The sequence below is a fragment of the Camellia sinensis genome, chromosome 7 (genome assembly GCF_055761805.1).
Source record: "Camellia sinensis isolate YWXY chromosome 7, ASM5576180v1, whole genome shotgun sequence".
In the NCBI taxonomy this organism is placed as follows: domain Eukaryota; kingdom Viridiplantae; phylum Streptophyta; class Magnoliopsida; order Ericales; family Theaceae; genus Camellia; species Camellia sinensis.
This window is the reverse complement of record NC_138967.1, coordinates 14,964,313-14,990,650: the sequence shown is the minus strand read 5'-3', so window position 1 is coordinate 14,990,650 and position 26,338 is coordinate 14,964,313. Positions and strand designations below refer to the sequence as shown.

The window sequence follows — 26,338 nt, the reverse complement described above, 5'->3', positions numbered from 1 at the left end:
TCTGAACCCCACAGAAATTCACATTTCAATCAAAGAATTTTCACAAGCAAAACTTGAAAATTAACAAAAGTTCACAAGAATAAATAAATAAATATGAAAATGAAAATAACCCTTCACAGCAAATAACATATATTTTACATCAAACAATATGTAAATTCATACCTCAACCATATACACATTTCTAGCTCGTTCGAACAACCCAGCAAGAGTAGCACTGTTGACATTGAAAGGTAAGTTTCCAATGAAGAGTTTGAGAGCAGGAGAGAAACTGGGTTCCTCTGCATCACTCAATAGGTCATCTTCTTGCTCGTACTCGAATGAAACTGCGACGTTTTGTATGAACTTGGAAGGCGAGGAGGCTGCTCGATGCCGTCGTTTGTCGCCGCTCGACGGGGAGAGAGAGAGAGAGAAAGAGCGCACCGTAAAAAGAGATTAGGGATTTTTGGTTGAAGGGGATTTTTGGTTTTTGAGATTGGGGATTTTGGTTCAAGAGATTGGAGAGGGGGGAATCCGAGCGGGAATGGAAAAAAGAGGGAGTGGAAAATCGAGCGGGAATATTTTTTTTTTTGGTTTCCGTCACAAATGAATATTTAAACAACAAAGTAGCTCTTTTTTTTTAAAAAAAAAATTATTTTTTGTTAAAATAAATTTTTTTTTTTTAAAGTTCATGAATTTTTTTTTATTTTTCATTTTTTTTTAGTTACTGAGGTTGAAAATTTATTTGTTTCATTTTTATTTTAATGAATAAAAAATTATTATTATTTTTTTAATTTGGCAGAAGTAGGGGTAATATTTTAATCGTAACGCCCTCAAAATAAACCCATAATTCATATATTCATGATACGAGAAATTGACAATATATTCAAGAGAATAAAGTGTACATCTATTTATCAGAGTATTTATCACAAAAGTATTACATGTTGACAACAAAAGTAAATGCCCTACGGGCTTACAACTTTCCAAGCCAGCACTTGGTTACAAAAAAGAGAGTACTAACTCATACACATTAAGCCCTCGGCTTAAATTTACATGTAATACACAAAAAGGTAAACGACAAAAAGGAATCTTCATCCTCTAAGCCTCCCAAGCTATGTCCTTAGAGGTGGCATATCACCTGAACCTGAAAATGATGTCTCATATAGGATGAGCCAATGCCCAGTAGAGATATACTAAACCAAGCATGAGAAATAACTAAAACAATAACATTTGATATATGGTTAACACATATAAACCAACTTACATTTTTCATTTCAATTTCCTTCACTTATACAGTTTCGATTCATAATTATGGCTCAGAACCTGGCCAAACAATTCAACGAGACTATAACACACATTAAAAACACTTCCATACTTCATAATTCACATGAGAATATAACTCATATTAAAACACTTCCATACTTCACAATTCACATGAGAATATAAACCATACTAAAACACTTCCATATTTCAAGTGATACACAAATTCGCTGTATCAGTGGAGTCCATCCCCTATCTCCTCCCAAACAGGTTTGAGAGTCCATCCCCTATCTCCTCTCAAACCATGGAATACATCCCCTATCTCATTCCAAACAATATACATATACAATGTATTTGAACACTTATCATACACAATGATCAATCAATACACACATTTGCTGTATTATTCCAACCGTCATATTCAATGTGATTAGTTTCAGTTTTCCCTAATCATCATACAGTGTCTACAACAATCAAGACTATCCTCCACCAATAGCCCAAAGTAGTTATCTCTAAACAGATAATAAATTTATCAACAGACAAAATATCGACATTCTCATAGGTGAGTGATTAAATTATCTAACTACACCATTTAATCCTACAACTTCCCAATTTCATGAATTTCAACTCAATTACACAATTCCCCAAATTAATTATTCAAATTAATTGGGCACATTAAATTAGGGCTTTTTCCCCTTTTTCCCAACATTAGCCCTAAGGCTCATTTTCATCAATTTAACCACAATGATTCCATTTTTCATAACCTCACATACACATGGATTTATCTTTTGAAAAACGCCCTTTTTATAACCTCAAATCAAACCCTAACTTTCCCAAAATTACCAAACAACGCCATCTAATCAAAATGACCCAAATTTATGTTAAAACTCATAGAATAGAGTAGGTTATCCCTACCTTAATTTTCGGAGCTCAAAGGAGAAGAGAGGTGAAACTCAAAGTGCTCCAAATCCACAACTTTTCAGATTAAAGTGAAGCCCTCGCGAAGCTCTACCTTTCTTCCAAAGGAACTAGGGTAGAAGGCCACTAGAACTAGATGAAACCCTAGAGAAAAGGTATGTAGAGAGAGAGGGAGCAGTCATATCTAGGGTTTGAAGATAAAAGAGATGAAAAAGTGAAGTGTACTCCCGCTGCTGCCAACTGATATATTCAAGGCTCGCTCGAGCAAAGGAGTGGTCGCTCGAGCAACCAGACACAAAGAAACCTAGCTCGAGCGTAGAAAGCCTCGCTTGAGCCAACAATTCGAAGCTTCAGGTCTGCAACCCAGAAGCATGCTCGAGCGAAAAAAAGCTCGCTCGAGTGAAGAAACCCAAAACATAGACCTCGCTCACTCGAGCCAAGAAATGCAACTCTCAGGTCCAGAACCAGACGCAGATGTAAGCTCGAGCGCAAGACTTCTCGCTCAAGCCACCAGACACAACACCCAACTCTCACTCGAGCGAAGGAACCCTGGCTCGAGCGAAGGATCTAAAACACAGAGCTCGCTTGAGCGACAAAAGTCTCGCTCGAGCGAAGACACCAAAATCTAGGCAGCAACCCTTTGCTCCCAATCACAACCAACCTGTTACAAACTTGCCCAACACAACCTAAAACTCAAATATGTAGAATTGAAGGATGGAAACAAGATATATACAACAACCAACACCACGGAACCTAAGTCCGGAATACAACAACCAAAGGAGAGAAACCCGGGATTGCTATATTAATGAAAAATATTTTCCATTAAAATAAAGTTAATTTTTTGTGGTCAATGAAAAATATTTTTCTGCGACCCCTTTTTTTTTGTTACTAAAAATCAGGAACTAATTTTTTGTGGTAGAGGAGAGAGAGCGGCAGTAGTGGTGAAGGTGATGGATAAGAGGTGATAGTGGTGATGGTGGTGATGGCGAAGGAGATTAGTGGTGAAGCTGTGGTAGTGGTAAAGGAGATAAAGTAGTTGTGGTGGAGGAAAGGTAATGGTAGTAGTGGTGGTAGTAGTAGTAGTGGTGGTAGTGGAGTGGTGGAGATGGTGGTAGTAATGATAGTCATAGAGGTGGAGTGGCAACAATGGTAGTAGTGGAATGGCATTTGCAGTAGTGGTGAAGATAGTAGAGGAGTTTGCAGTAGTGGTGAAGATGGTAGAGGAGATGGGTGGTGTGAGAAAAATGAGTGAGAGACAGAGGCAGAGTGATAAGTGAGAGAGAAACAAAGTGGTCGCTAAAAATGCATTTTATTGTAGTGTCTTAATAAATCGAGAGTGAGCTCGGTAAATAGAGAAGAGGGGAGGGAAAGAGTGAGCAAGGCGAACACAATGAGGGAGAGAGAGACTGACAGACAAATAAACAGACAGACAGAGAGAAAGGGAGAGAAAAGCGTGATGAGTGAGAGAGAGAGAGAGAGAGAGAGAGAAACAAGAGATGAGCGAGAGATAGACAAAAAGAGAGAAAGATAGCGAAAAGAGATAAACAAGAGAGAGACATAGCAAGAGAGAAATAGAGAGAGAAGAGAGATGAGCGAGAAACACAGATAGAGAAGAGAGGCAAGCAAGAAGAGAGATAAGTGAGAGAGACAGAGAGATAGAGATAAAGAGATGAACGAGAAAGACAGAGAGAAAAGAGATGAGAGAGATATAGAGATGAACGAGAGAGACAGAGAGAGAAGATAGATGAGAGAGAAGAGAGATGAGCGAAAGACACACAGAGAGAGAGAGACAGAGAAAGAAGAGTGATAAGTGAAAGAGAGAAAGAGAACAGACAGAGACAGAGAGGCAGGAAAATGAAAAAATAGGTGAAAAGAGAAATGTTATATCAAAAGAGTAAGACGACGTCGCTTTTCTTAATTTTTTTGCGACAGAAAAATACCCTTGCATTTATTCAAACCATTTTGTGACCGTATATTTATGAAGTTGTCTCAAAGCCACAATATATATATTTTTTTTTACTTTTTTTTTTGCAACGGTACCTATTACAATCACAAAAATTCTTTTTTTTTTTTTTTTTGCGGCGACAGTTGGTGTCGTCGCAAAAACTTTATTTTTTCGCGACAGCAATCTTTGCCATCGCAAATACTCTCCTTTTTTACGACAATAATTTCTGCCGTCGCAAATACTCTCCTTTTTTGCGACAGCATTTTCTGCCGTTGCAAATACTCTATTTTTCTGTCGTTGCAAGAACTCATCTTTTTCGCGACGACAAGTTGTGCCGTCGCAAAAACTCACTTTTTTTGCGACGACAAAGTTGTGCCGTCTGACTTTTTGAGACGGCAAGTGTGCCATCGCAAATGCTTCCGTCTATTAAGCCCATTTTTCTTGTAGTGAGACAACATTCCTAAATCCTAATATTTTGAAGTCATAAGGACAATAACAATTTAAAAGTTACTCGTCTACTATTTCACATATCTATCCACGTTACATAGCTGTCTATCTATCTATTCAATGTCAACTAGCTATCATTCAAATTAAATTTTTTATGATTTTCTATTTCCAAGCTATAGAATCGCCTCTTTGACCTGATTAGTTTTTTGAACAAATTTAACTTTACCCAAATTATGGCTCATGTGCAGATAGCTCCTATCATTTGAAAATAAGTACATAACTCACGTAATTTTCATACTAAAGTACACCTCGTTCAGTCTATTAATAGCTCGGGTGAAAACACTAAAATACTCTTGTACATAGGTTACTCTCACTGTGCAAATCATTAACATTCTCACCATTTTTAACAAATGTTTTTACTATTAACTTGATGAAATATTTAGCTTGTTTAATTTTAGTTTTTTGAATTCACTTTTTAAAAAATTAAATTTTTTTATTTTCCTTATTTTTTTGTTCATTGAATTTTTTAATAATATTTTAAGCCATTTTTTTAATTTTTTAGAAACACCTAACATAAATATACTTAAAAAGTATAAATTTTTTAATATTTTTTTTGCAAATATTTTCCTTTTTAGATACATATAAGTAAGATACATCTAAAAAGGTAAAAAAATTGTTTAAAATTTTAAAAATATTCACTAAAAATAAAAAAAAAATAAAAAAACTCAATTTTTAGAAAATGAAATTCAAAAAATTGAAACCAAACACGGTGAATACATTTCAATCTATAAATTACAAAAAAATTATGCAACTATTTCAAAATGATTGATGATAATCTGCACATTGATGATACCACAAGTAAAGTAAAATTTACCCTAGTTTTTTTTTAAACCCAAAATTAAATAACTAGTGTATGAACAAATATAATTTATAAACTATGTTAAAACATGAAATAGTAATGACACAGTTAAAAAAGCATAAAAAAACGTTATTACTAATATAATTTTTTTACTAGAATGTAAACACTACAAGAGAAAAGTAGATTCAAATAATGTTCTGTTAATTAAAAAATGTAATTGGTAATCACTCTGTTTTAAATATATAATTACAATAACCCTATAAATAAATAAAATAAAAAAAGAAAAAGAAAAAGAAAAAGCGTGAATGCTATCCACACCTTGATCGGTACTTTACGGTAAAAATTCTTCAGTTGCATACTTTTACACAAACAAGTTCTCTCAAAATCAGTTCAAAAGTGCTCCAGATCAAATCAACCACAAAAAACTAAAAAAAAGATCACATTTTATAATTTGAAGTCACCAATAGTTTTTTAAAAAAAAAAAATTTGTCACCAATAGTTTGGATGCCACTTGAAATTGTTACACATTTTGTGATTAGAAAATGTTTGAATAAAAAGATGCATAACATTATCATAAAATACATAACACTATCACAAAATGTGTAACTTCATTTCTCAATCATTAAGGCATTTGATGAACTTGGTGATGTGAATATTTACATTAAATAAATTTGACAATGTGAATATTCACGTTGATAGGTCGAATGTTCTCATTGACAATATGTATATTTACATCATGGAACATTCAGACTGTCAATGTGAACATTAATGCACGGTTTACCCTATTATTATTATTATGGGTATTTTGGTAATTATGTTATCCATAGGATTTGTTGGAATATAAAAAAATAATTTAGACTAAGTGGAGCATAAGTGAGTGAAAAATGATTTATGAATAAACACCATCTTGTTTGGTTTCAATTTGCTGAATTCAGTTTTCAAAAAATTGAAATTTTTTATTTTTCATGTTTTTTTTTTTATTTTCGCTGAATTTTTTTAATATTTTAAGTAACTTTTTATTTTTTAGATACATCTAGCATATAAATACACTTAAAAAGTATAATATTTGTGATTTTTTTTAAAAAGTATAATTCTTTTTAAAAAAATTCACTAAATACCAATAATACAAAAAAAAAAATATGAAAATTCAGTGTATTTTTATATTATTGTGCATTATTGATTTTTTAAAATATTTTTTTTAATAAATATTTTACTTTTTAGATATATCTAAGTAAGGTACATCTAAAAACATAAAAAAAATATATTTAAAATTTAAAAAATATTTATTAAAAATATGAAAAATAAAAAAAGCTCAATTTTTTAAAAAATAAATTCAAAAAATTTAAACCAAACTAAGTGATTATTTATTAATTTTCAATAATAGTGAGAATCATTATTTGGTAGAATTTCGGAAACGTGATTCCATACTTTGGTTCGAATGCTGCGTTTGGTTAGAATTTTCAAAAATTGATTCCACACTCACTTTTGAAAACACGTCTATCCAATCATCCTCCCGCATATTCGGCTGGTTGACCGGAACAGTGTTTGTTTTTTATTTTTTTGTGACAATTGGCACCTGTTATTTTTTATATTTTAAATAAAAAATATTTTCAAATTTTTTTTATGAGTTTTGAATAAAATTTTGAATTGTGTGTTTAGTTATGAGTTGTAAGTTTTTAAATTAAACAACTTTTCTAATTTTAAAAATTCAAATTTCTTTTCAAAACTCATAACTAAACAAATTCTTTCTTTTCAAATCATAATTCAAAAATTCACAAATTCAAAATACTTATACCAAAAACTAACACCCCGGGCGCGTACTTTGATTCCATTATATGTAAGGGTAAGCAAAACCCTAAATTCGGCAAACCCAGCTGCCTTCCTCTCTCAGCAGCTTGCAGCTCTCTCTCTCTCTCAACCATGGTGAACTTCTTCGGAAGAGGTAATTTCTAGATTCATCAAACATGCAAATTGTGTGGGTGCCTATCCAAATACTTCGAAGGGTTTCTGCACAATATTACCTTCACTTTTCATATCATATCAATACATCCCAAAACACTGAAACAAATGATAAATTTGATACTCTTTTCTTTCAGGGTCAAATGTCTCAGCAGTTCCCAGCTCTCTCTCTCTCAGCCATGGCATTCTTTAGAAGGGGTACTTTCTAGATTCATCAAACATGCTAATTTTGTGGGTGCCTATCCAAATACTTCGAAAGGTTTCTGCACAATGTTACCTTCACTTTTCATATCATATCAATACACCCCAAAGCACTGAAACAAATGATAAATTTGATACTCTTTTCTTTCAGGGTCAAATGTATGTAGTCTTCATATCAAATGTTTTGTTCCCCCTACGCACTTTCCAATTTATTGTTTGTCTGACAAATCTATAATTTTGAAACAACATCTAGGATTGTTTTTTCAAATTATTCTATTGATCAACTTAAAGTTTAGTGCCATATATGAATGACCATGTGAAATTATTTCTTAGAATTGACCCTAGTTGTTTATCATCGTTTAATTCTACATTTCTCGAGGTTTATTCTTGATAATTTTTTGTTTTGATTGTGAGTAGGTAGTTGTTTGGTGCTTTTGGAATATTTTTTTTTGTTAAAAAAATAGCATTTTTCTGGTTCAATCGCGATGGAGTTTTTATCACTTTTGATTTCTTTTTCTTTGTTTTTATCCCTTAGTTTGATATGGTCAGAGCTGTTTGGTTCCTTTTTATTTGTTTTGGCTCTAATTTTGTCCAATTGTTTGTTGGAAAAAGGTAAGGAAGACAAATGATTCAATGGCTAACATTTTGCTTGAATGTGATATTTCTTTGCGGTTGAAACTGATTTTGTTTTGGCCCAGGAGATATGAATTTTTTTATTTTTCCACATTTTAGGTTTGGCTAGAAAGTAGGAATTTATGTACATTACTACATAGCTTTTAGATTGTGTTTGGATCTTGGATTTATATTAGGATTTGTGGAGAAAAAGTGGGGAAAATAATTTCAAGGTCTCATTATTGTCAAGTAATATTGATAAATGGAGTAGCATTGTTGTTGGCCTAAAATGTTGGCATTTTCTTGTTGGTCTTTCAGCCAACTTACTGCTACTTGACCAATTATAGTTGAAGAGTCTGATTAGTTTTTAGATTGTATTTTATTTATTTGTTTATTTATATTTATATTTTTGTTTTTGGAACTTGTAGTTTTTGGCTTGAAATGGTTAATTTCCTGCCAGCTGTGATTGACCAATAGCTGTAATTAATCTTCTGACCTTTAGGATTTAACAACTTTTCTTTCTAAGCAAATTTTTAAAGGGTTTTTTTTTTCCCCCTTTTAGATTATTTTATTCCCTATTATCTCTTTCTCACAGCATTATTGTGAACCACTTCATGGTTATCATAAAACAATTAATTGTTTCTTTTTCTGAGTTAAACTCAACTGGAGAATGGGTCTGAGTAAAATAATTTTTGGCTTAAACTCAATAGTTTTTGCATTTAATGGAAAATCGTAGTGATTTCTTTTTCTTTTTTTCTGTCACCAATAGTTTGGATGCCACTTGAAATTGTTTTGATTTTTATTCCAACAAGGTCAGAGTTGGATATAACACCAATTAAATGGTATAGCGATCCCGGGTTTACCCTTGTTGTATAGTGATCCGGGCATGTGTCCGTGGATGTTGGTAGTTGATTATTATCTTGTTTACACCCTTTTTACTACGTATTTGAGTTATAAGATGTGTTGGGCGGATTTGTTTCAGGTTGGTTGAGTTTAGAAACCAAAACTAGTTGCCCAGATTTTTGGCCTGTCCGCTCGAGCGTAGGTGTTGGCGCTCGAGCGGGGAATACACCCATCCAGTATTTGTTGTGCAGTGTCGTACGCTCGAGCGTGGATTTGGCCGCTCGAGCGGAGCTTTGTGAGTGGCCGCTCGAGCGTAGGGTTGGGAGCTCGAGCAGAGGCCTGGTTCTGCAAAGTGCTGGGCGAGTGCATTCTGCGCTCGAGCGGGCAGTTTGGACGCTCGAGCGGGAGTCTGTGAGTGACGCTCGAGCGGAGTGTTTTACACTCGAGCGGGAGACTGGGTTTAAGTCCCGAAATTGTGACTTTCCAAATCACTTTTTACTTTCTCTTCTCTCTCTTACTTTTCCAAAAACACCATTGTTGAGTCTTTCTCTCTAGATACTACCTTCTCTCTAGGTTTTGATCTAGTAGGAGTGATTTGCTCACCTTTGGCCTTTACAAAAAAGTTGTTGATCGTCGAGGGCTTCATTTTAATCTGAAAATCTCGGGTTTTGGAGCACGTTTGGTTTTATCGTCTTCTCCTTTGGGGCTCCGGATTTGAGGTAGGGATATCCTACTCCTCTCTATGGATTTTGTCCTTAAATTTTGGTATTTTGAGATGTTGGGCTTGGTTTGGTAATTTGGTAAGAGTTTGGGGCTTTTGTGTAATTTTACAAAAGTTGGGGTTTTATTCATAATAAACCTAGATGCATGTTTGGCATAGAGAAATGGTATTGATGTTGAACCATTGATGAAAATGGGACCTAAGGGTTGAAATGTTAATTATGGGAATTGACCTAATTACATTGTTTAATTAATTGAGATAATTAATTGTGAGGAATGAGGAAATGAAATGTTGATTGAATATCCATTGTGCATTTATTTTCTGTTTTAAGAAATAACTGCTTGGGCTATCGGTGGAGGATAGTCGTGATTGTTGTAGACAATGCATGATGATTAGGCAAACTGAAACTAATCAATGAAATGTGTCATAGAACTTGACGGTTGATAGAATACATTAACTATATGTATTGGGTGATTGTATATAGAACCATTGTGTTTGTATACGTTTTGTGTAGAGGAGGAGATAGGGGATGTACTCCGCGGTTTAGGGGAAGATAAGGGATGTACCTCTAAACCGGATAGTGTTGGGAGAAGATAGGGGATGAACTCCGTAGATACAGCTCTTATGCTTGTCTAGAGAAGTAAAGATAGAGCTCATATGCTTATCTTTGTGAAGTGTGGATATAGCTTATATGCTTATCTGTGGATATTGTTGTTATACATATCTGTGGAGAATGTGGATATAGCTTATATGCTTATCTGTGGATATTGTTGTTATACATATCTGTGGAGAATGTGGATATAGCTTATATGCTTATCTGTGGATATTGTTTTTATACATATCTGTGGAAATGATGATAGGGCTAGCATGCTTACCTGTTGAAAAAGGGAAAATGAAAGGAAACTTGGACTCGTTAGTCGGTTGACATAAATATGTGATTTATGTGATTGTATCAGTGTTGGCCATCTATCAATTGCTAATATTTTAGTCATTGTTCATGGTTGGTTTAGTATATTTCTACTGGGCTGTGGCTCACCCTATATGGGAATATCATTTTCAGGTGCAGGAAGCATGCCACCTCCAAGGGCATAGCTTGGGAGGCTTGAGGCGGACATAATGATGTCGTTTTACTTTTTGATGTATTACATGTAAATACAAGCCAAGGGCTTAATGTGTATGAGTTAGTACTCTTTTGTTGTAACCAAGTGTTAACTTGGAAAGCTGTAAGCCCGTAGGGCATTTTGCTTTTGTTGTTAACATGTAATACTTTTGTAATGAAACACTGATGAATAGAAGAATGTGGTTATTTCATATGTTAATGAATGTCTTATTTGATGGGTTTATTGTTATTATTTTGAGGGCGTTACAAATGGAATTTCAAAAGTGTGTTTTAATTAAAGACAAACATTTCCAACATCCTTAACACCACATTAGATAGATGCCATTTGAAAACTGCAGGTTGGGACTCTAAAAGTCTTCAACAAATTTAATGGTTGAACTTCATGAGGAGTGCATGTCAACAAACTATTAAAAAGGGATGCGACATTTAACGTATTGTATTTAAACACCTTCAAGAATAATTGGCAGTGTTTGGAACTCCATCCACATATTCACCAAAACTTGAAGCTGAATTTCTTCTCCTTAAGCTCCCCGAATTCCTTCTTTATCGCCTCCAAGTTCCTCCGTATAGTTGCCATCTCCGTCTGCAAACTTGTGGCTCTAGCTTTGATGGCAGTTTCCAAATCCTCCTCCAACAGCTTGGCTGGCAGAAACGAACCTAAGAATGTTACAAAGCTAATAATCGTTATTACAGAGGAAATAAAACTGAGCCTCTCAGCTTGGCTATTCTTGTTATAGCCAACGATGTATACTGGGTGGCCCCACTTCTTCTCCACAATCACGTACTTATTAACTGGTGCAAATAGATTCGACAACAGTGCCCCTGAATCTATTAGCTTCAGCTAATAAGTCCGTAACTATGGAGAAGAAGTGGGGCCACCCAGTATACGTCATTGGCTATAACAAGAATAGCCAAGCTGAGAGGCTCAGTTTTATTTCCTCTACAATAACGATTATTAGCTTTGTAATATTCTTAGGTTCGTTTCTGCCAGCCAAGCCGTTGGATGAGGATTTGAAAAAAAAGGAGGATTTGGAAACTGCCATCAAAGCTAGCGTCACAAGTTTGTAGAGGGAGATGGCAACTATACGAAGCAACTTGGAGGCGATAAAGAAGGACATCGGGGAGCTTAAGGAGAAGAAATTCAGCTTCAAGTTTTTGTGAATATATGGATGGAGTTCCAAACGCTGCCAATTATTCTTGAAGGTGTTTAAATACAATACGTTAAATGTCGCCTTCCTTTTTAATAGTTTGTTGACATGCACTCCTCATGAAGTTAAACCATTAAATTTGTTGAAGACTTTTAGAATCCCAACCTGCATCTTTCAAATGGCATCTATCTAATGTGGTGTTAAGGATTTTGGAAATGTTTGTCTTTAATTAAAACACACTTTTGAAATTCCATTTAATTGGTGTTACATCCAACTCTGACCTTGTTGGAATAAAAATCAGAACAATTTCAAGTGGCATCCAAACTATTGGTGACAAAAAAAAAAAAAAAAAAAAAAAGAAATCACTACGATTTGCCATTAAATGCAAAAACTATTGAGTTTAAGCAAAAAATTATTTTACTCAGACCCATTCTCCAGTTGAGTTTAACTCAGAAAAAGAAACAATTAATTGTTTTATGTTAACCATGAAGTGGTTCACAATAATGCTGCGAGAAAGAGATAATAGGGAATAAAATAATCTAAAAGAAAGAAAAAAAACCCTTAAAAATTTGCTTAGAAAAAAAGTTGTTAAATCCTAAAGGTCAGAAGATTAATTACAGCTATTGGTCAATCACAGCTGGCAGGAAATTAACCATTTCAAGCCAAAAACTACAAGTTCCAAAAACAAAAATATAAATATAAATAAAAAAATAAATAAAATACAATCTAAAAACTAATCAGACTCTTCAACTATAATTGGTCAAGTAGCAGTAAGTTGGCTGAAAGACCAACAAGAAAATGCCAACATTTTAGGCCAACAACAATGCTACTCCATTTATCAATATTACTTGACAATAATGAGACCTTGAAATTATTTTTCCCACTTTTTCTCCACAAATCCTAATATAAATCCAAGATCCAAACACAATCTAAAAGCTATGTAGTAATGTACATAAATTCCTACTTTCTAGCCAAACTTAAAATGTGGAAAAATAAAAAATTCATATCTCCTGGGCCAAAACAAAATCAGTTTCAACCGTAAAGAAATATCACATTCAAGCAAAATATTAGCCACTGAATCATTTGTCTTCCTTACCTTTTTCCAACAAACAATTGGACAAAATTAGAGCCAAAACAAATAAAAAAGGAACCAAACAACTCTGACCATATCAAACTAAGGCATAAAAACAAAGAAAAAGAAATCAAAAGTGATAAAAACTCCATCGCGATTGAATTAGAAAAATGCTGTTTTTTTGACAAAAAAAATATTCCAAAAGCACCAAACAACTACCTACTCACAATCAAAACAAAAAATTATCAAGAATAAACCTCGAGAAATGTAGAATTAAACGATGATAAACAACTAGGGTCAATTCTAAGAAATAATTTCACATGGTCATTCAAATATGGCACTAAAGAGTAGATCAATAGAATAATTTGAATAAACAATCCTAGATGCTGTTTAAAATTATAGATTTGTCAAACAAACAATAAATTGGAAAGTGCGTAGGGGGGAACAAAACATTTGATATGAAGACTACACACATTTGACCCTGAAAGAAAATAGTATCAAATTTATCATTTGTTTCAGTGCTTTGGGGTGTATTGATATGATATGAAAAGTGAAGGTAACATTGTTTCAGTGCTTTGTTTCCGTGCTTCTGGTTGCAGACCTGAGGGTTTGAGTTGTTGGCTCGAGCGAGCGTTCTTTCGCTCGAGCGCACTTCTGAGTTTTTGGCTCGAGCGAGAGTTTTCTGTGTCTGGTCACTCGAGCGACAAAGTCTTCGCTCGAGCGAGAGTGTTTTATATCAGCGGACAGTAGCGTTTTTGAACATTACTTTTTCACTTTCCTTTTGATCAAACCCTAGATCCGAGACCCTCTCTCTCTAAACTTACACTCTCTCTAAGAATTGATCTCCCTAGAGTGTGAATCTAGCCTAGGGCCTTTGTTAAAAAGATAGAGGGCATTGAGAGCTTTGTTTTAATCTGAAAAAGTTGGGATTTGGAACACGTTGATCTTCGAGTCTTCATCTCCTTTTTGGCTCAAACTTCGAGGTAGGGATATCCTACTCCTCTCTATGGATTTTGTCTTTAAATTTTAGTATTTTGAGATGTTGGGGTTGGTTTGGTAGTTTTGTGAAAGTTTGGGGCTTTTGTGTTATTTTACAAAAGTTGGGGTTTTATTCATAATAAAACTAGATGCATGTTTGGCATAGAGAAATGGAACAAATGTTGAATCATTGATGAAAATGGGACCTAAGGGTTGAAATGGTAATTATGGATAACGACCTAATTACATTGTTTGATTAATTGGGATAATTAATTGTGAGAAATGAGGAAATGAAATGTTGATTGAATATCCATTGTGCATTTATTTTCTGTTTAGAGATAACTGCTTTGGGCTATTGGTGGAGGATAGTCGTGATTGTTGTAGACAATGCATGATGATTAGGCAAACGGAAACTAATCAATGGAATGTGTCATGGAATTTGACGGTTGATAGAATACATTAATTGTATGTATTGAGTGATTGTATATAGAACCAATGTGTTTGTATACGTTGTGTGTAGAGGAGGAGATGGGGGATGTACTCTGCGGTTTAGGGGAAGATGGGGGATGTACCTCTAAACCGGATAGTGTTGGGAGAAGATAGGGGATGAACTCCGTAGATACAGCTCATATGCTTGTCTAGAGAAGTGAAGATAGAGCTTATATGCTTATCTTTGTGAAGTGTGGATATAGCTCATATGCTTATCTGTGAATATGGGATATTGTTGTTATACATATCTGTTGAGAATGTGGATATAGCTTATGTGCTTATCTGTGAATGTGGGATATTGTTTTTATACATATCTGTTGAGAATGTGGATAGAGCTTATATGTCTATCTGTTGAAAAAGGGAAAATGAAAAGTAACTTGGACTCATAAGTCGTATGACATAAATATGTGATTTATGTGAATGTATCTGTGTTGGCCATCTATCAAATGCTAATCTTTTAGTCATTGTTCATGGTTGGTTTAGTGTATTTCTACTGGGCTGTGGCTCACCCTATATGGGAATATCTTTTTCAGGTACAGGTAGCATGCCACCTCCAAGGACATAGCTTGGGAGGCTAGAGGCGGACATACTTTTGTCGTTTACTTTTTGATGTATTACATGTAATTCAAGCCAAGGGCTTAATGTGTAATGAGTTAGTACTCTTTTGTTGTAACCAAGTGTTAACTTGGAAAGCTGTAAGCCCATAGGGCATTTGCTTTTGTTGTTAACATGTAATACTTATGTAATGAAATTCTGATATATGGAAGAATGTGGAACTTTTACATATCAATGCATGTCTTATTTGATGGGTTTAATGTTATTGTTTTGAGGGCGTTACAGTGGGGGAGGATGACCGAATAGACGTGTTTTCAAAAGTGGGTGTGGAATCAATTTTTGAAAATTCTAACCAAACACAGCATTCAAACCAAGGTATGGAATCACGTTTCCAAAATTCTACCAAACAATGATTCTCACTATTATTGAAAATTAATAAACAATCACTTAGTTTGGTTTAAATTTTTTGAATTTTTTTTTTAAATTGAGCTTTTTTATTTTTCATATTTTTAATAAATATTTTTTAAATTTTAAATATTTTTTTTAAGTTTTTAGATGTACCTTACTTAGATATATCAAAAAATTAAAATATTTATAAAAAAAATATTTTACAAAATCAACAAATGCACAATAATATAAAAATACACTGAATTTTTATTTTTTTTGTATTATTGGTATTTAGTGAATTTTTAAAAAAAGAATTATACTTTAAAAAAAAAAATCACAAATATTATACTTTTTAAGTGTATTTATATGCTAGATGTATCCAAAAATTAAAAAATTACTTAGAATATTAAAAAAATTCAGTGAAAATAAAAAAAAACATGAAAAATAAAAAATTTCAATTTTTTGAAAATTGAATTCAACAAATTGAAACCAAACAAGATGGTGTTTATTCAAAAATCATTTTTCACTCACTCATTAGTCTAACTATTTTTTTATATTCCAACAAATCCTATGGAAAACATAATTACCAAAATACCCCTAATGATAATAGGGTGAACCGTGCATTATTATCAAATTTATTTAATGTGAATATTCACATCACCAAGTTCATCAAATGCCTTAATGATTGAGAAATGAAGTTGCACATTTTGTGATAGTGTTATGTATTTTATGATAATGTTATGCATTTTTTTATTCATACATTTTCTAATCACAAAATGTGTAACAATATTATAAAGTACGTAACGTTATCACAAAAATACGTAACTTTATTTCTCAAACACAAATTGTCATAAATCTTATCAAAAAAATATGTAACATTTATATCAAAAATATATAATCCGGTGCATGCAATACACATTTTGTGGTATTGTGTATTTGCTATAGTAGTATTAAGGGGAATGTTATGGTACACAAAATCTCAAAAAGTGTACGCATCCATATTACGCATTTTTGTGATATATGTTATGTATGTTTATGATAACTTTTTTTTTTGGATATAGTTACGACAATTGTAAATGAATATTTTTGTGGTAATGTTACGCATTTTTTGGATAGAAAATATCTAAATAAAAAATACATAATATTACCACAAAAATAAATATATTACCACAAAACACGTACCATCACTCTTGAACCACAAATTATCTTAATTCTATAAAAAAGATTATGTAATATTTATCATAAAATTACATATAATAGAATGAATATGATACCATAGCATTTCCCATGTAAATTCTCGTATCCATAAACCTAAATGAAGTTCTCCTTGTACTTACAAATTTACCTACAAATTTACCTAAATATAAGTAAATAAATTAAAGTAAATTTAAAATCCAATTGAATCAAATATACATGAATAAACATTCACTTTGTCTCAAACTATTTGTTTCGTGCATAATCAAAAAAACTTAAAAATAATATATTTGATCCGTTTGTATTAATTTAGAATATTATAATTGTTGTTTTGTTAGTTATTATTAATTATCTAGTAATTAGGAGTTCTAACATTAGTGAGTTATAGATTAGGTCACATGTGATGTGGTAGTGGATTGTTATATGTTTACGAAGGTCAGATTTAACTTGATTGAACCAACATTCAACAGAGGTTTCCCCCTCAAGGTGGGTCTCTTCTTTCCAATTTCTTCTCTCTCTTTTTTTTTTTTTTCAATTTCTTCTTCTTCTTTTTGTCAATTTATTTTTCTTATTTATTTATTTATTTGTGTTAATGTGTTAATTTTGTTAAGAAAAGGGGACTGAACTTCTAATTACTAGATAATGAATAATAATAACAAAATAAAACTTATAATATTCTAAAATAATCCGAATTTACCACTTAAAATCAACCCTGCTCTTAAGGTTGAAATACAACTGGATGACATATTTTTTGAAACAAATATTCTATTCACGTATCAAAATTAAAAATAAAATATATATATACATATATATCCATTAAAAAGTATCATATATTTCAAACAATTTAGATCAAAGATAGTATTGTTAATTGCAACTCATTTGTGATATGATTCTCACTATTATTGAAAATTAAAAAATAATTTATTCATAAATCATTTTTCACTCGCTTATGGTCCACTTTTAAGTTATTTTTTATGTTCCAACAAGTCCTATGAATAACATAATTACCAAAATATCTCTAATATTAATAGGATGAACTGTACATTAATGTTTACATTGACGGTCTGAATATTCCATGATGTGAACATACACTGTCATATGCAACATTCACACTATCAACGTAAATATTCACATTTTCAAATTTATTTAACGTGAATATTCACATCACTAAGTTGCTAAATGTTCAAAAAATATTTGTAAGGGTAAAATTGTTCATAAAATACCTTAATGGTTGAGAAATGAAATCGCACATTTTGTGATAGTGTTACGTATTTTATGATAGTGTTATGCATTTTCTTATTCAAACATTTTCTAATCACGAAATGTGTAACAACTGTTAGATAATGTCTCAATGGGACCACATAATTAAATGTGGTGTTATCATTTATAAGAAGCCTACAATTTAAGTGATTCAATTTAGTTAATAGGCTTAAGGGTATATGTGTTATGGACCTAATGTGTAGATACTAGTTGTATAATAGAAATAGAAATTAAAACATATTGGTTAAAGTTGGTTTTCATTCCTTTTGAACTTCCACAACCTTTCAGTTTTGAAAACCAATTACAACCTTTAAAAGGTTATGGTCCCTATTCCTTCCCAAGTGGAAAATAAGAACACTGCCATTTTTCTTTCTAAATCCTCTCATGGAGAAAAATAAGGCACCAAAGGGGAAAGGATTAGAAGGCGATAACATAATCAATAACAAAGAGTTCATTGATAATCACACTTCCGTTTAACCGTTCATCAATGGATTCAGGTATGTCATTTTGTCTTGATTTCTTGATAATACACATGGTAAATGATCCAAAGTGTAAGGTTTATGTTCTGAAATTTATGTTGACAATTGGTATCAGAGCATGCATATCATGTGTCTTATCAGAATTGATATGCTTTATTCATTCTATTTAGTTTCCTGGAATTAGATTCTGAATTTTCTTATGGATATAAATTCTGTTTTTCCTGTTTTGTTCTGTGAAAATGGCAATCTGTTTTCTGGAATTGTAAAATGATTCGGTGGGCAGTTTTTTTTTTTTTCTCTCAAATGGATGAACATCTTGTATTTATATATATAGATAGATATATCTTGCGATTTGATCGGTTTAATTTTGAACATCATAAAAAAAAAAAAACTATTTGGTTTTTGGACCCGTCAATTCTATTTATATATGTATATATATAATTGGAATTGCTGCAGATTATATAACATATACGGGGTCACAAATTTAGAAATCTTTAAATTTAATGTAATTTCATACAGCGTCTATAGAAATTTAATTTTCTAACACACTCAATATAAGTCAATTCAAACAAGATGTCACAAAAGTGATCTCTCTTGTCTAGATTGTTTTATATGGAATGTTTTGAAGTTCATGTCTGTGTATCTCATGCGGGTATTTATCGGTCCAAAGACATGATTAAGACTTGGCAGAATTACACACACATTTTGTGGAGATAAACATGTGCCAATTGTCAAGAAAACCTAATGTGAATAATAAATCCATCAAAAGATAGATTTGTTATTTGACATAACTTATTGTCAATGTTTGATCATTACAACAAGAATACCACTTACAGTTAATATCACTACCCAAAGGCTTGGTATTAATGTTGTGCTAGGTATCTTGAGATGTTGTCATTAAATTAATTTATTTAGAGATTATCTGTTTGGTAACTTAATGTGAGCATAATTGTTTATTCCTTTTATTTTCTTTTCTATTCAGCTTTAATGTCGACTACTTCAATCTCTGCCAACATGAACAATGTTCCAATGTTAAATGGAACAAACTTTAAGGACTGGAAAGAGAACATATTGATTGTTCTCGGCTGCATGGACATAGACTTGGCATTAAGGATGCCAAAACCGAATGCTCTCACTGCACAAAGTACTCCTGAGGAAACTGTGTACTTTGAAAAGTGGGATCGTTCTAACAGGCTAAGTCTTATGATCATGAAGCGTGGGATTCCAGAAGTTTTTCGGGGTGCAATAACAGAGGATGTTACCGTTGCCGGTGAATTTCTTTCAGAAATTCAAAAGCGTTTTGCTAAAAACGATAAGGCTGAAACAAGCACGCTTTTAGCAAGCTTGATTTCAATAAAGTATAAAGGCAAGGGTAATGTTCGCGAGTACATCATGGAAATGTCTCATCTTGCTTCAAAACTTAAGGCACTAAAGCTCGACCTATCTGATGATTTGCTCGTGCATTTAGTTCTCATCTCTCTTCCTGCACAATTTAACCAATTTAAGGTTAGTTATAACTGCCAGAAGGAGAAATGGACTCTCAATGAGCTCATTTCATTTTGTGTGCAAGAGGAAGAGAGATTGAAGCAAGAAAGGACTGAAAGTGCTCATCTGGCAAGCACCTCCAAGCATACGGGCAAAAGAAAGCATAAGGGAAAGGAAGTTGCTATTCCTCAGGGTCTGGAACCAAAGAAACAGAAAGTGCAGGATGGTTGTTTCTTTTGTGGCAAGCCCGGACACAGAAAGAAGGATTGTGCCAAATACGTCACCTAGCGTGTAAAGAAAGGTACATTTCATGTTTTGGTCTGTTCTGAAATAAATTTAGCTTCAGTACCAAGAAACACTTGGTGGGTAGATTCTGGTGCTACTACTCACATATGTGTTTCTATGCAGGGTTGCCTGAACTACCGAAAGCCAACTGATGCTGAAAGATACATCTTTGTGGGTGATGGCAAGTCAATAGAAGTGCAGGCAATAGCGCACTTTAGATTATTACTGAAAACCGGTTATTATTTGGATTTATTAGACACTTTTGTTGTACCGTCCTTTAGACGGAATTTAATTTCTGTTTCTATATTGGACAAATTGGGATATTATTGTTCTTTTGGAAATATGAAGTTTAGTATGTCTATTAATTCAAATGTTGTTGGTACTGGTTTACTTAATGTGTTTGATAATCTATATTTGCTCGAAACTATTGCATCTTATAATGCAACCTTGCACGTGGAATCACGAGGTACAAAGCGTAAATTAACTAAGGAAAATTCAGCCTCATTATGGCACAAGCGCCTAGGTCACATATCTAAATCTAGAGTTGAGCGCCTTGTGTCTGATGGAATTTTGGACTCTCTTGATTTTTTAGATTTTGATGTCTGTGTTGAGTGTATCAAGGGAAAACAAACCAAAATAAAGAAATATGGTGCCCATAGGACTACGGATGCCTTAGAATTAATTCATACGGACATTTGTGGCCCATTCCCTATGGCGTCTTGGAATGGTCAACAATATTTTATCACATTCATAGACGACTATTTTAGATATGGGTATCTATTTCTTATCCATGAGAAATCACAGTCTTTGGACGTATTCAAAAAATTTAAGGCCGAAGTTGAGTTACAACTCAACAAACGGATTAAAGTGTCAGGTCTGACCGTGGTGGTGAATACTATGGCAGATATGATGGATCAGCTGAACAACGTCCAGGACTGTTTGCAAAATACCTGGAGGAATGTGGAATCGTCCCACAATACACCATGCCAGGATCACCTAGCATGAATGGTGTATCTGAGAGACGAAACCGGACTCTTAAGGATATGGTAAGAAGTATGATCAGTAATTCTACTTTACCAGAGTCCCTCTGGGGTGAGGCTCTAAAAACAGCAACTTATATCTTAAATCGGGTGCCAACTAAAGCAGTTGTAAAAACACCTTATGAGCTTTGGGTTGGGCGACAGCCTAGTCTAAAACATTTGCATGTGTGGGGGTGTCTTGCTGAGGCGAGGCCTTATAAACCTCATGAACGAAAATTGGACTCTAAAACCATTAGCAGCTACTTTATTGGCTATGCCGAACGATCACGGGGTTACAAGTTTTATGATCCCACAAATAGGTCAATATTTGAGACGGGAATTGCAACATTTTTTGAGGATGTTGAGTTTGGGGGGAGAAATCCAGTTAGAGACATTGTCTTTGAGGAGGAAGCAGGAGTAATCCCACTTCCTACTACTACTTTTGACCAATCACAGGTTCCTATACCTGTCATTGCTCAAGAAGTAATTTCGGATCCTCAACCAGACAATGTTGTTCAAGATAATATAGTTCAAACCCCCATTCAAGATGAGGTAATTGTTCCTGAGGAACAAACTCTACAACCTCAACCTCAAGAATCTGTGCCATTAAGGCGATCCACCAGAGAAAGGAGATTTGCATTTTCAGATGATTATATTGTATATCTCCAGGAACATGAGGTAGAAAATGGAATGTCGAAAGATGATCCAATCAACTTTCGTCAAGCCATGGAAAGTTCCAACTCTCATAAGTGGATAGAAGCCATGAATGAAGAATATAAGTCTATGCAAGACAATAAAGTTTGGGAACTTGTCTCATTACCAGTTGGTGCGAAGCCCGTAGGTTGTAAATGGATATTTAAAATCAAAAGGGATTCAAATGGTAATGTGGAGAGGTATAAGGCACGTCTTGTAGCCAAAGGCTTTACTCAAAAAGAAGGAATTGACTTTAAAGAAACTTTCTCTCCAGTTTCTTCGAAAGATTCTTTTAGGACAATTATGGCGCTTGTTGCATATTTTGATCTTGAGTTGCATCAGATGGATGTCAAAACAGCTTTTCTTAATGGTGACATTAAAGAAACAATTTATATGGTGCAGCCAGAAAACTTTGTGTCAGGAGACCCAAAGAATATGGTTTGCAAATTGACTAAATCCATCTACGGACTCAAACAAGCTTCTCGTCAGTGGTACTTCAAATTTCATCAAATTCTCACTTCGTATGGTTTTGAAACTAATGTTGTTGATGAATGTGTGTATCACAAGTTCAGTGGGAGTAAACACATATTTTTGGTTTTATATGTTGACGACATATTGCTTGCCACAAACGATATAAACTTATTGCATGACACCAAGAGATTTCTATCTAAGAATTTTGAAATGAAAGATCTTGGTGATGCTTCCTTTGTATTAGGAATCGAAATACTCCGAGATCGTTCTCGGGGTATTCTGGGATTATCACAAAGGAGCTATATCGAAAAAGTACCCAATAGATTTGGCATGCAAAATTGTAAATCAGGTGAAACCCCGGTTGCTAAGGGAGACAAGTTTAGTCTCAGCCAATGCCCGAAGAACAGTCTTGAAATTCAAGAAATGCAGAAGATTCCTTATGCCTCGGCTGTAGGCAGTCTAATGTATGCTCAAGTATGTACGCGTCCGGATATTGCGTTTATAGTTGGCATGTTAGGCAGATATTTAAGTAATCCTGGCATGGATCATTGGAAAGCAGTCAAGCGTGTTATGCGATGTTTACAGAGAACAAAGGAATATATGCTCACATATAGGAGATCGGATAAGTTAGAGGTCATTGGATATTCCGACTCCGATTTTGCTAGATGCCAAGACAGTAGGAAATCCACATCAGGCTATATTTATCTGTTAGCTGGCGGAGCAATTTCTTGGAGGTCTGCAAAGCAGACGCTCATAGCTTCATCCACCATGGCCGCAGAATTTGTAGCATGTTATGAGGCATCAAACCAAGGGATATGGTTGCGGAATTTTGTCACTGGGTTGCGTATTTTGGAAGGCACTGCAAGACCACTTAAGTTATATTGTGACAATAAGTCTGCAGTTTTATATTCCAATAACAACAGGAGCTCGACAAAATCAAAGCATATTGATATCAAGTTCCTAGTTGTAAAAGAAAGAGTGCAGAGTGGACAGATTTCCATAGAGCACATTGGGACAAACTCCATGATAGCGGATCCACTTACGAAGGGACTACCACCCAAGGTCTTTCATGAGCACACTGCTCAGATGGGTGTTGTTCTATTTGAGAATATTCTGGTTTAGTGGGAGTTTGTATTTATATTACTGCTTTATGTCAGCCTTGAGTTTTATCTATGTAATTAGATTAATTTTTGCAGAAATGAAATATTCAGTTTATTACGCTCTGTTACGTATTGTGAAGTATTGATCTCAATAAAGTTAAGTAGGACCAGTTGGAAATAGGCATGTATGGATCACATCACATGTAATTTCCATGCTACGCATCCATGATTGATCTATGTCATTTAGCTGTATTAGTATACGTGACCATTGGTGGGTCGAGTTACGATTGATGTAACGAAGACCGCTTTGATCCTATATTAATATAGTTAATGGACAAGATTGTTTGGATACCCTCAAGTTATGATAACAAATTTCTGAGCTCACTAAAGTTAAGCACATTTTTCAGGATACATATGTGGTCCAGTGGGAGATTGTTAGATAATGTCTCAATGGGACCACATAATTAAATGTGGTGTTATCATTTATAAGAAGCCTACAATTTAAGTGATTCAATTTAGTTAATAGGCTTAAGGGTATATGTGTTATGGACCTAATGTGTAGATACTAGTTGTATAATTTCTATTTCTATGAGGGGCAGAAATAGAAATTAAAACATATTGGTTAAAGTTGGTTTTCATTCCTTTTGAACTTCCACAACCTTTCAGTTTTGAAAACCAATAAATAGAAATTAAAACCAATAATGGTTAAAGTTGGTTTTCATTCATTTTGAACTTCCACAACCTTTCAGTTTTGAAAACCAATTACAACCTTTAAAAGGTTATGGTCCCTATTCCTTCCCAAGTGGAAAATAAGAACACTGCCATTTTTCTTTCTAAATCCCCTCATGGAGAAACATAAGGCACCAAAGGGGAAAGGATTAGAAGGCGATAATATAATCAATAACAAAGAGTTCATTGATAATCACGTTTCCATTTAACCGTTCATCAATGGATTCAGGTATGTCATTTTGTCTTGATTTCTTGATAATACACATGGTAAATGATCCAAAGTATAAGGTTTATGTTCTGAAATTTATGTTGACAATAACATCATAAAATACGTAACATTATCACAAAAATGCATAACTTTATTTCTCAAATATAAATTGTCATAACTCCTACAAAAAAATATGTAACATTAATCACAAAAATATATAACAAGATGCATGCAATACACACTTTGTGGTATTGTGTATTTGTGTATTGTGTATATGCTATAGTAGTATTAAGGGGAACGCTATGGTACACAAACCTCAAAAAGTGTACGCATCTTATATTACGTATTTTTGTGATATATGTTATGTATTTTTATGATAATTTTTTTTTTAGTAGAGTTACGACAATTGTAAATGAACATTTTTGTGATAATGTTACACATTTTTTGGCTAAAAAATATTTGAATAAAAAAATATATAACATTACCAGAAAAATGAATAATATTATCACAACATACGTACCATCACTTTTAAGGCTATGTTTGGCATAAATGGTTCGGGTTAAAATAGCTACAAACAGACAACATTGGTTAAAAAGTCAATAAGACAAAATGTCACATCCAAATCATAATCATTTCATTTTTTTTAAACAAAAATAAAAAAAACCAAAAAAGCCTATCACAAACGAGACTTTTTAGCCCCAAACTGGCCTCGTTTAGCATGCAACACTTTTAGCCTAATACTCAAAATGTTATTAAAAAAACCTATAATCGATACGAAAAAAAATCAAAAATTTCAATTTCTCTCTACTTTTTACATCTTTTAGCTTGATTGAATCAACATTCAACAGAGGTCTCCCCCTGGAGGTGGGTCTCTTCTTTCCAATTTCTTCATTTTTTTTCAATTTCTTCGTTTTTTTGTCAATTTCTTTTTCTTATTTATTTATTTATTTATTTATTTGTGTTAGTGTGTTAATTTTGTTAAGAAAAGGGGCCTGAAATTCTAATTACTAGGCCTTTATTTGGCATGGGATGAAACTGATGTTAGGGTTAAAATAATCATAAAAATATAAAATAAATAAAAAAATTAATAAGATAAAGTGTCACATTTAAATTATAATAATTTTTTTTTTTTTTCAAAAAGCCGACCACAAATGAGATTTTGAGTCTCAAACTAAAAAAATCAAAAAGTCAATATAGTTCCCAAACGAAGCCTAGATAATGAATAATAATAACAAAATAATATTCTAAAATAATCCGAATTTACCCATTAAAATTAACCTTGCTCTCAAGGTTGAAATACAACGCGATGCCATATTTTTTGAAACAAATATACTATTCACTTATCAAAATTAAAAATAATATATATATATATATATATATATATATATATTTATAAACACCCATTAAAAAGTATCATATATTTCAAACAAGAGCAATACTTTGCCTCGAATGGCTTGAATTTCTGTTCACCGATCGTCCGGCAAAAGGGCTGACAGTCGCGGTTGTCAAGATGACAACCACGGTAGACAAGTGTTTCATCTGGTCGTTCGGTAGGTCGTTCAGTTAACAAAAATTCGAGCCACTCGAGACAGCTCAATTCGAGGCACTAAGAATTTCCCTTCAAACAATTTACATCGAAGATAGTATTGTTAATCGCAACTCACTTGTGATATCCAGATCCGTAGATCTACGTTTACGTTGTCATGGTTCATGGCTGTTGTCCTTGAAATTCTGTGGGAAAAATTGTCAATAACAGATCTGTTTAAGTACGATCTGAATCTGTCGATCCAAGTGTTATTACCTTGAATTGCAAAAATAATAATAATAATAATTAAAATTAAAAACTCACAAATGAAGTGACGGATCTGATGTTTTTTTCTTCTTTTGTGTTTTTGCGGTTCTCGATCTGTGCAGTGGACGTGAAT

At 33.4% G+C, this 26,338-nt stretch overlaps 1 protein-coding gene and 1 long non-coding RNA gene across 2 annotated transcripts in view; both read left to right on the top strand.

The window, feature by feature from the left end:
* The window catches only part of LOC145794975 (uncharacterized), a 120,817-nt gene extending 105,474 nt beyond the window's left edge, over positions 1–15,343 (top strand). The window contains exon 3 of the long non-coding RNA XR_014335008.1: positions 15,082–15,343. This is a non-coding gene — a long non-coding RNA (uncharacterized LOC145794975). The remainder of the gene's footprint in view (positions 1–15,081) is intronic.
* Positions 15,344–19,271: 3,928 nt separating this feature from the next.
* On the top strand, positions 19,272–20,558 carry LOC145794597 (uncharacterized). The gene is made up of 2 exons (XM_082877011.1): positions 19,272–20,209; positions 20,317–20,558. The coding sequence occupies exon 1, from the start codon at positions 19,411–19,413 to the stop codon at positions 20,194–20,196; it is 786 nt and encodes a 261-aa protein (XP_082733137.1). The 5' UTR covers positions 19,272–19,410; the 3' UTR covers positions 20,197–20,209; positions 20,317–20,558.
* Positions 20,559–26,338: the final 5,780 nt, after the last annotated feature.

Coding starts and splice junctions, on each gene's coding strand:
- LOC145794597 (XM_082877011.1), top strand. CDS start 19,411: ATGTCGACTACTTCAATCTCTGCCAACATGAACAATGTTCCAATGTTA.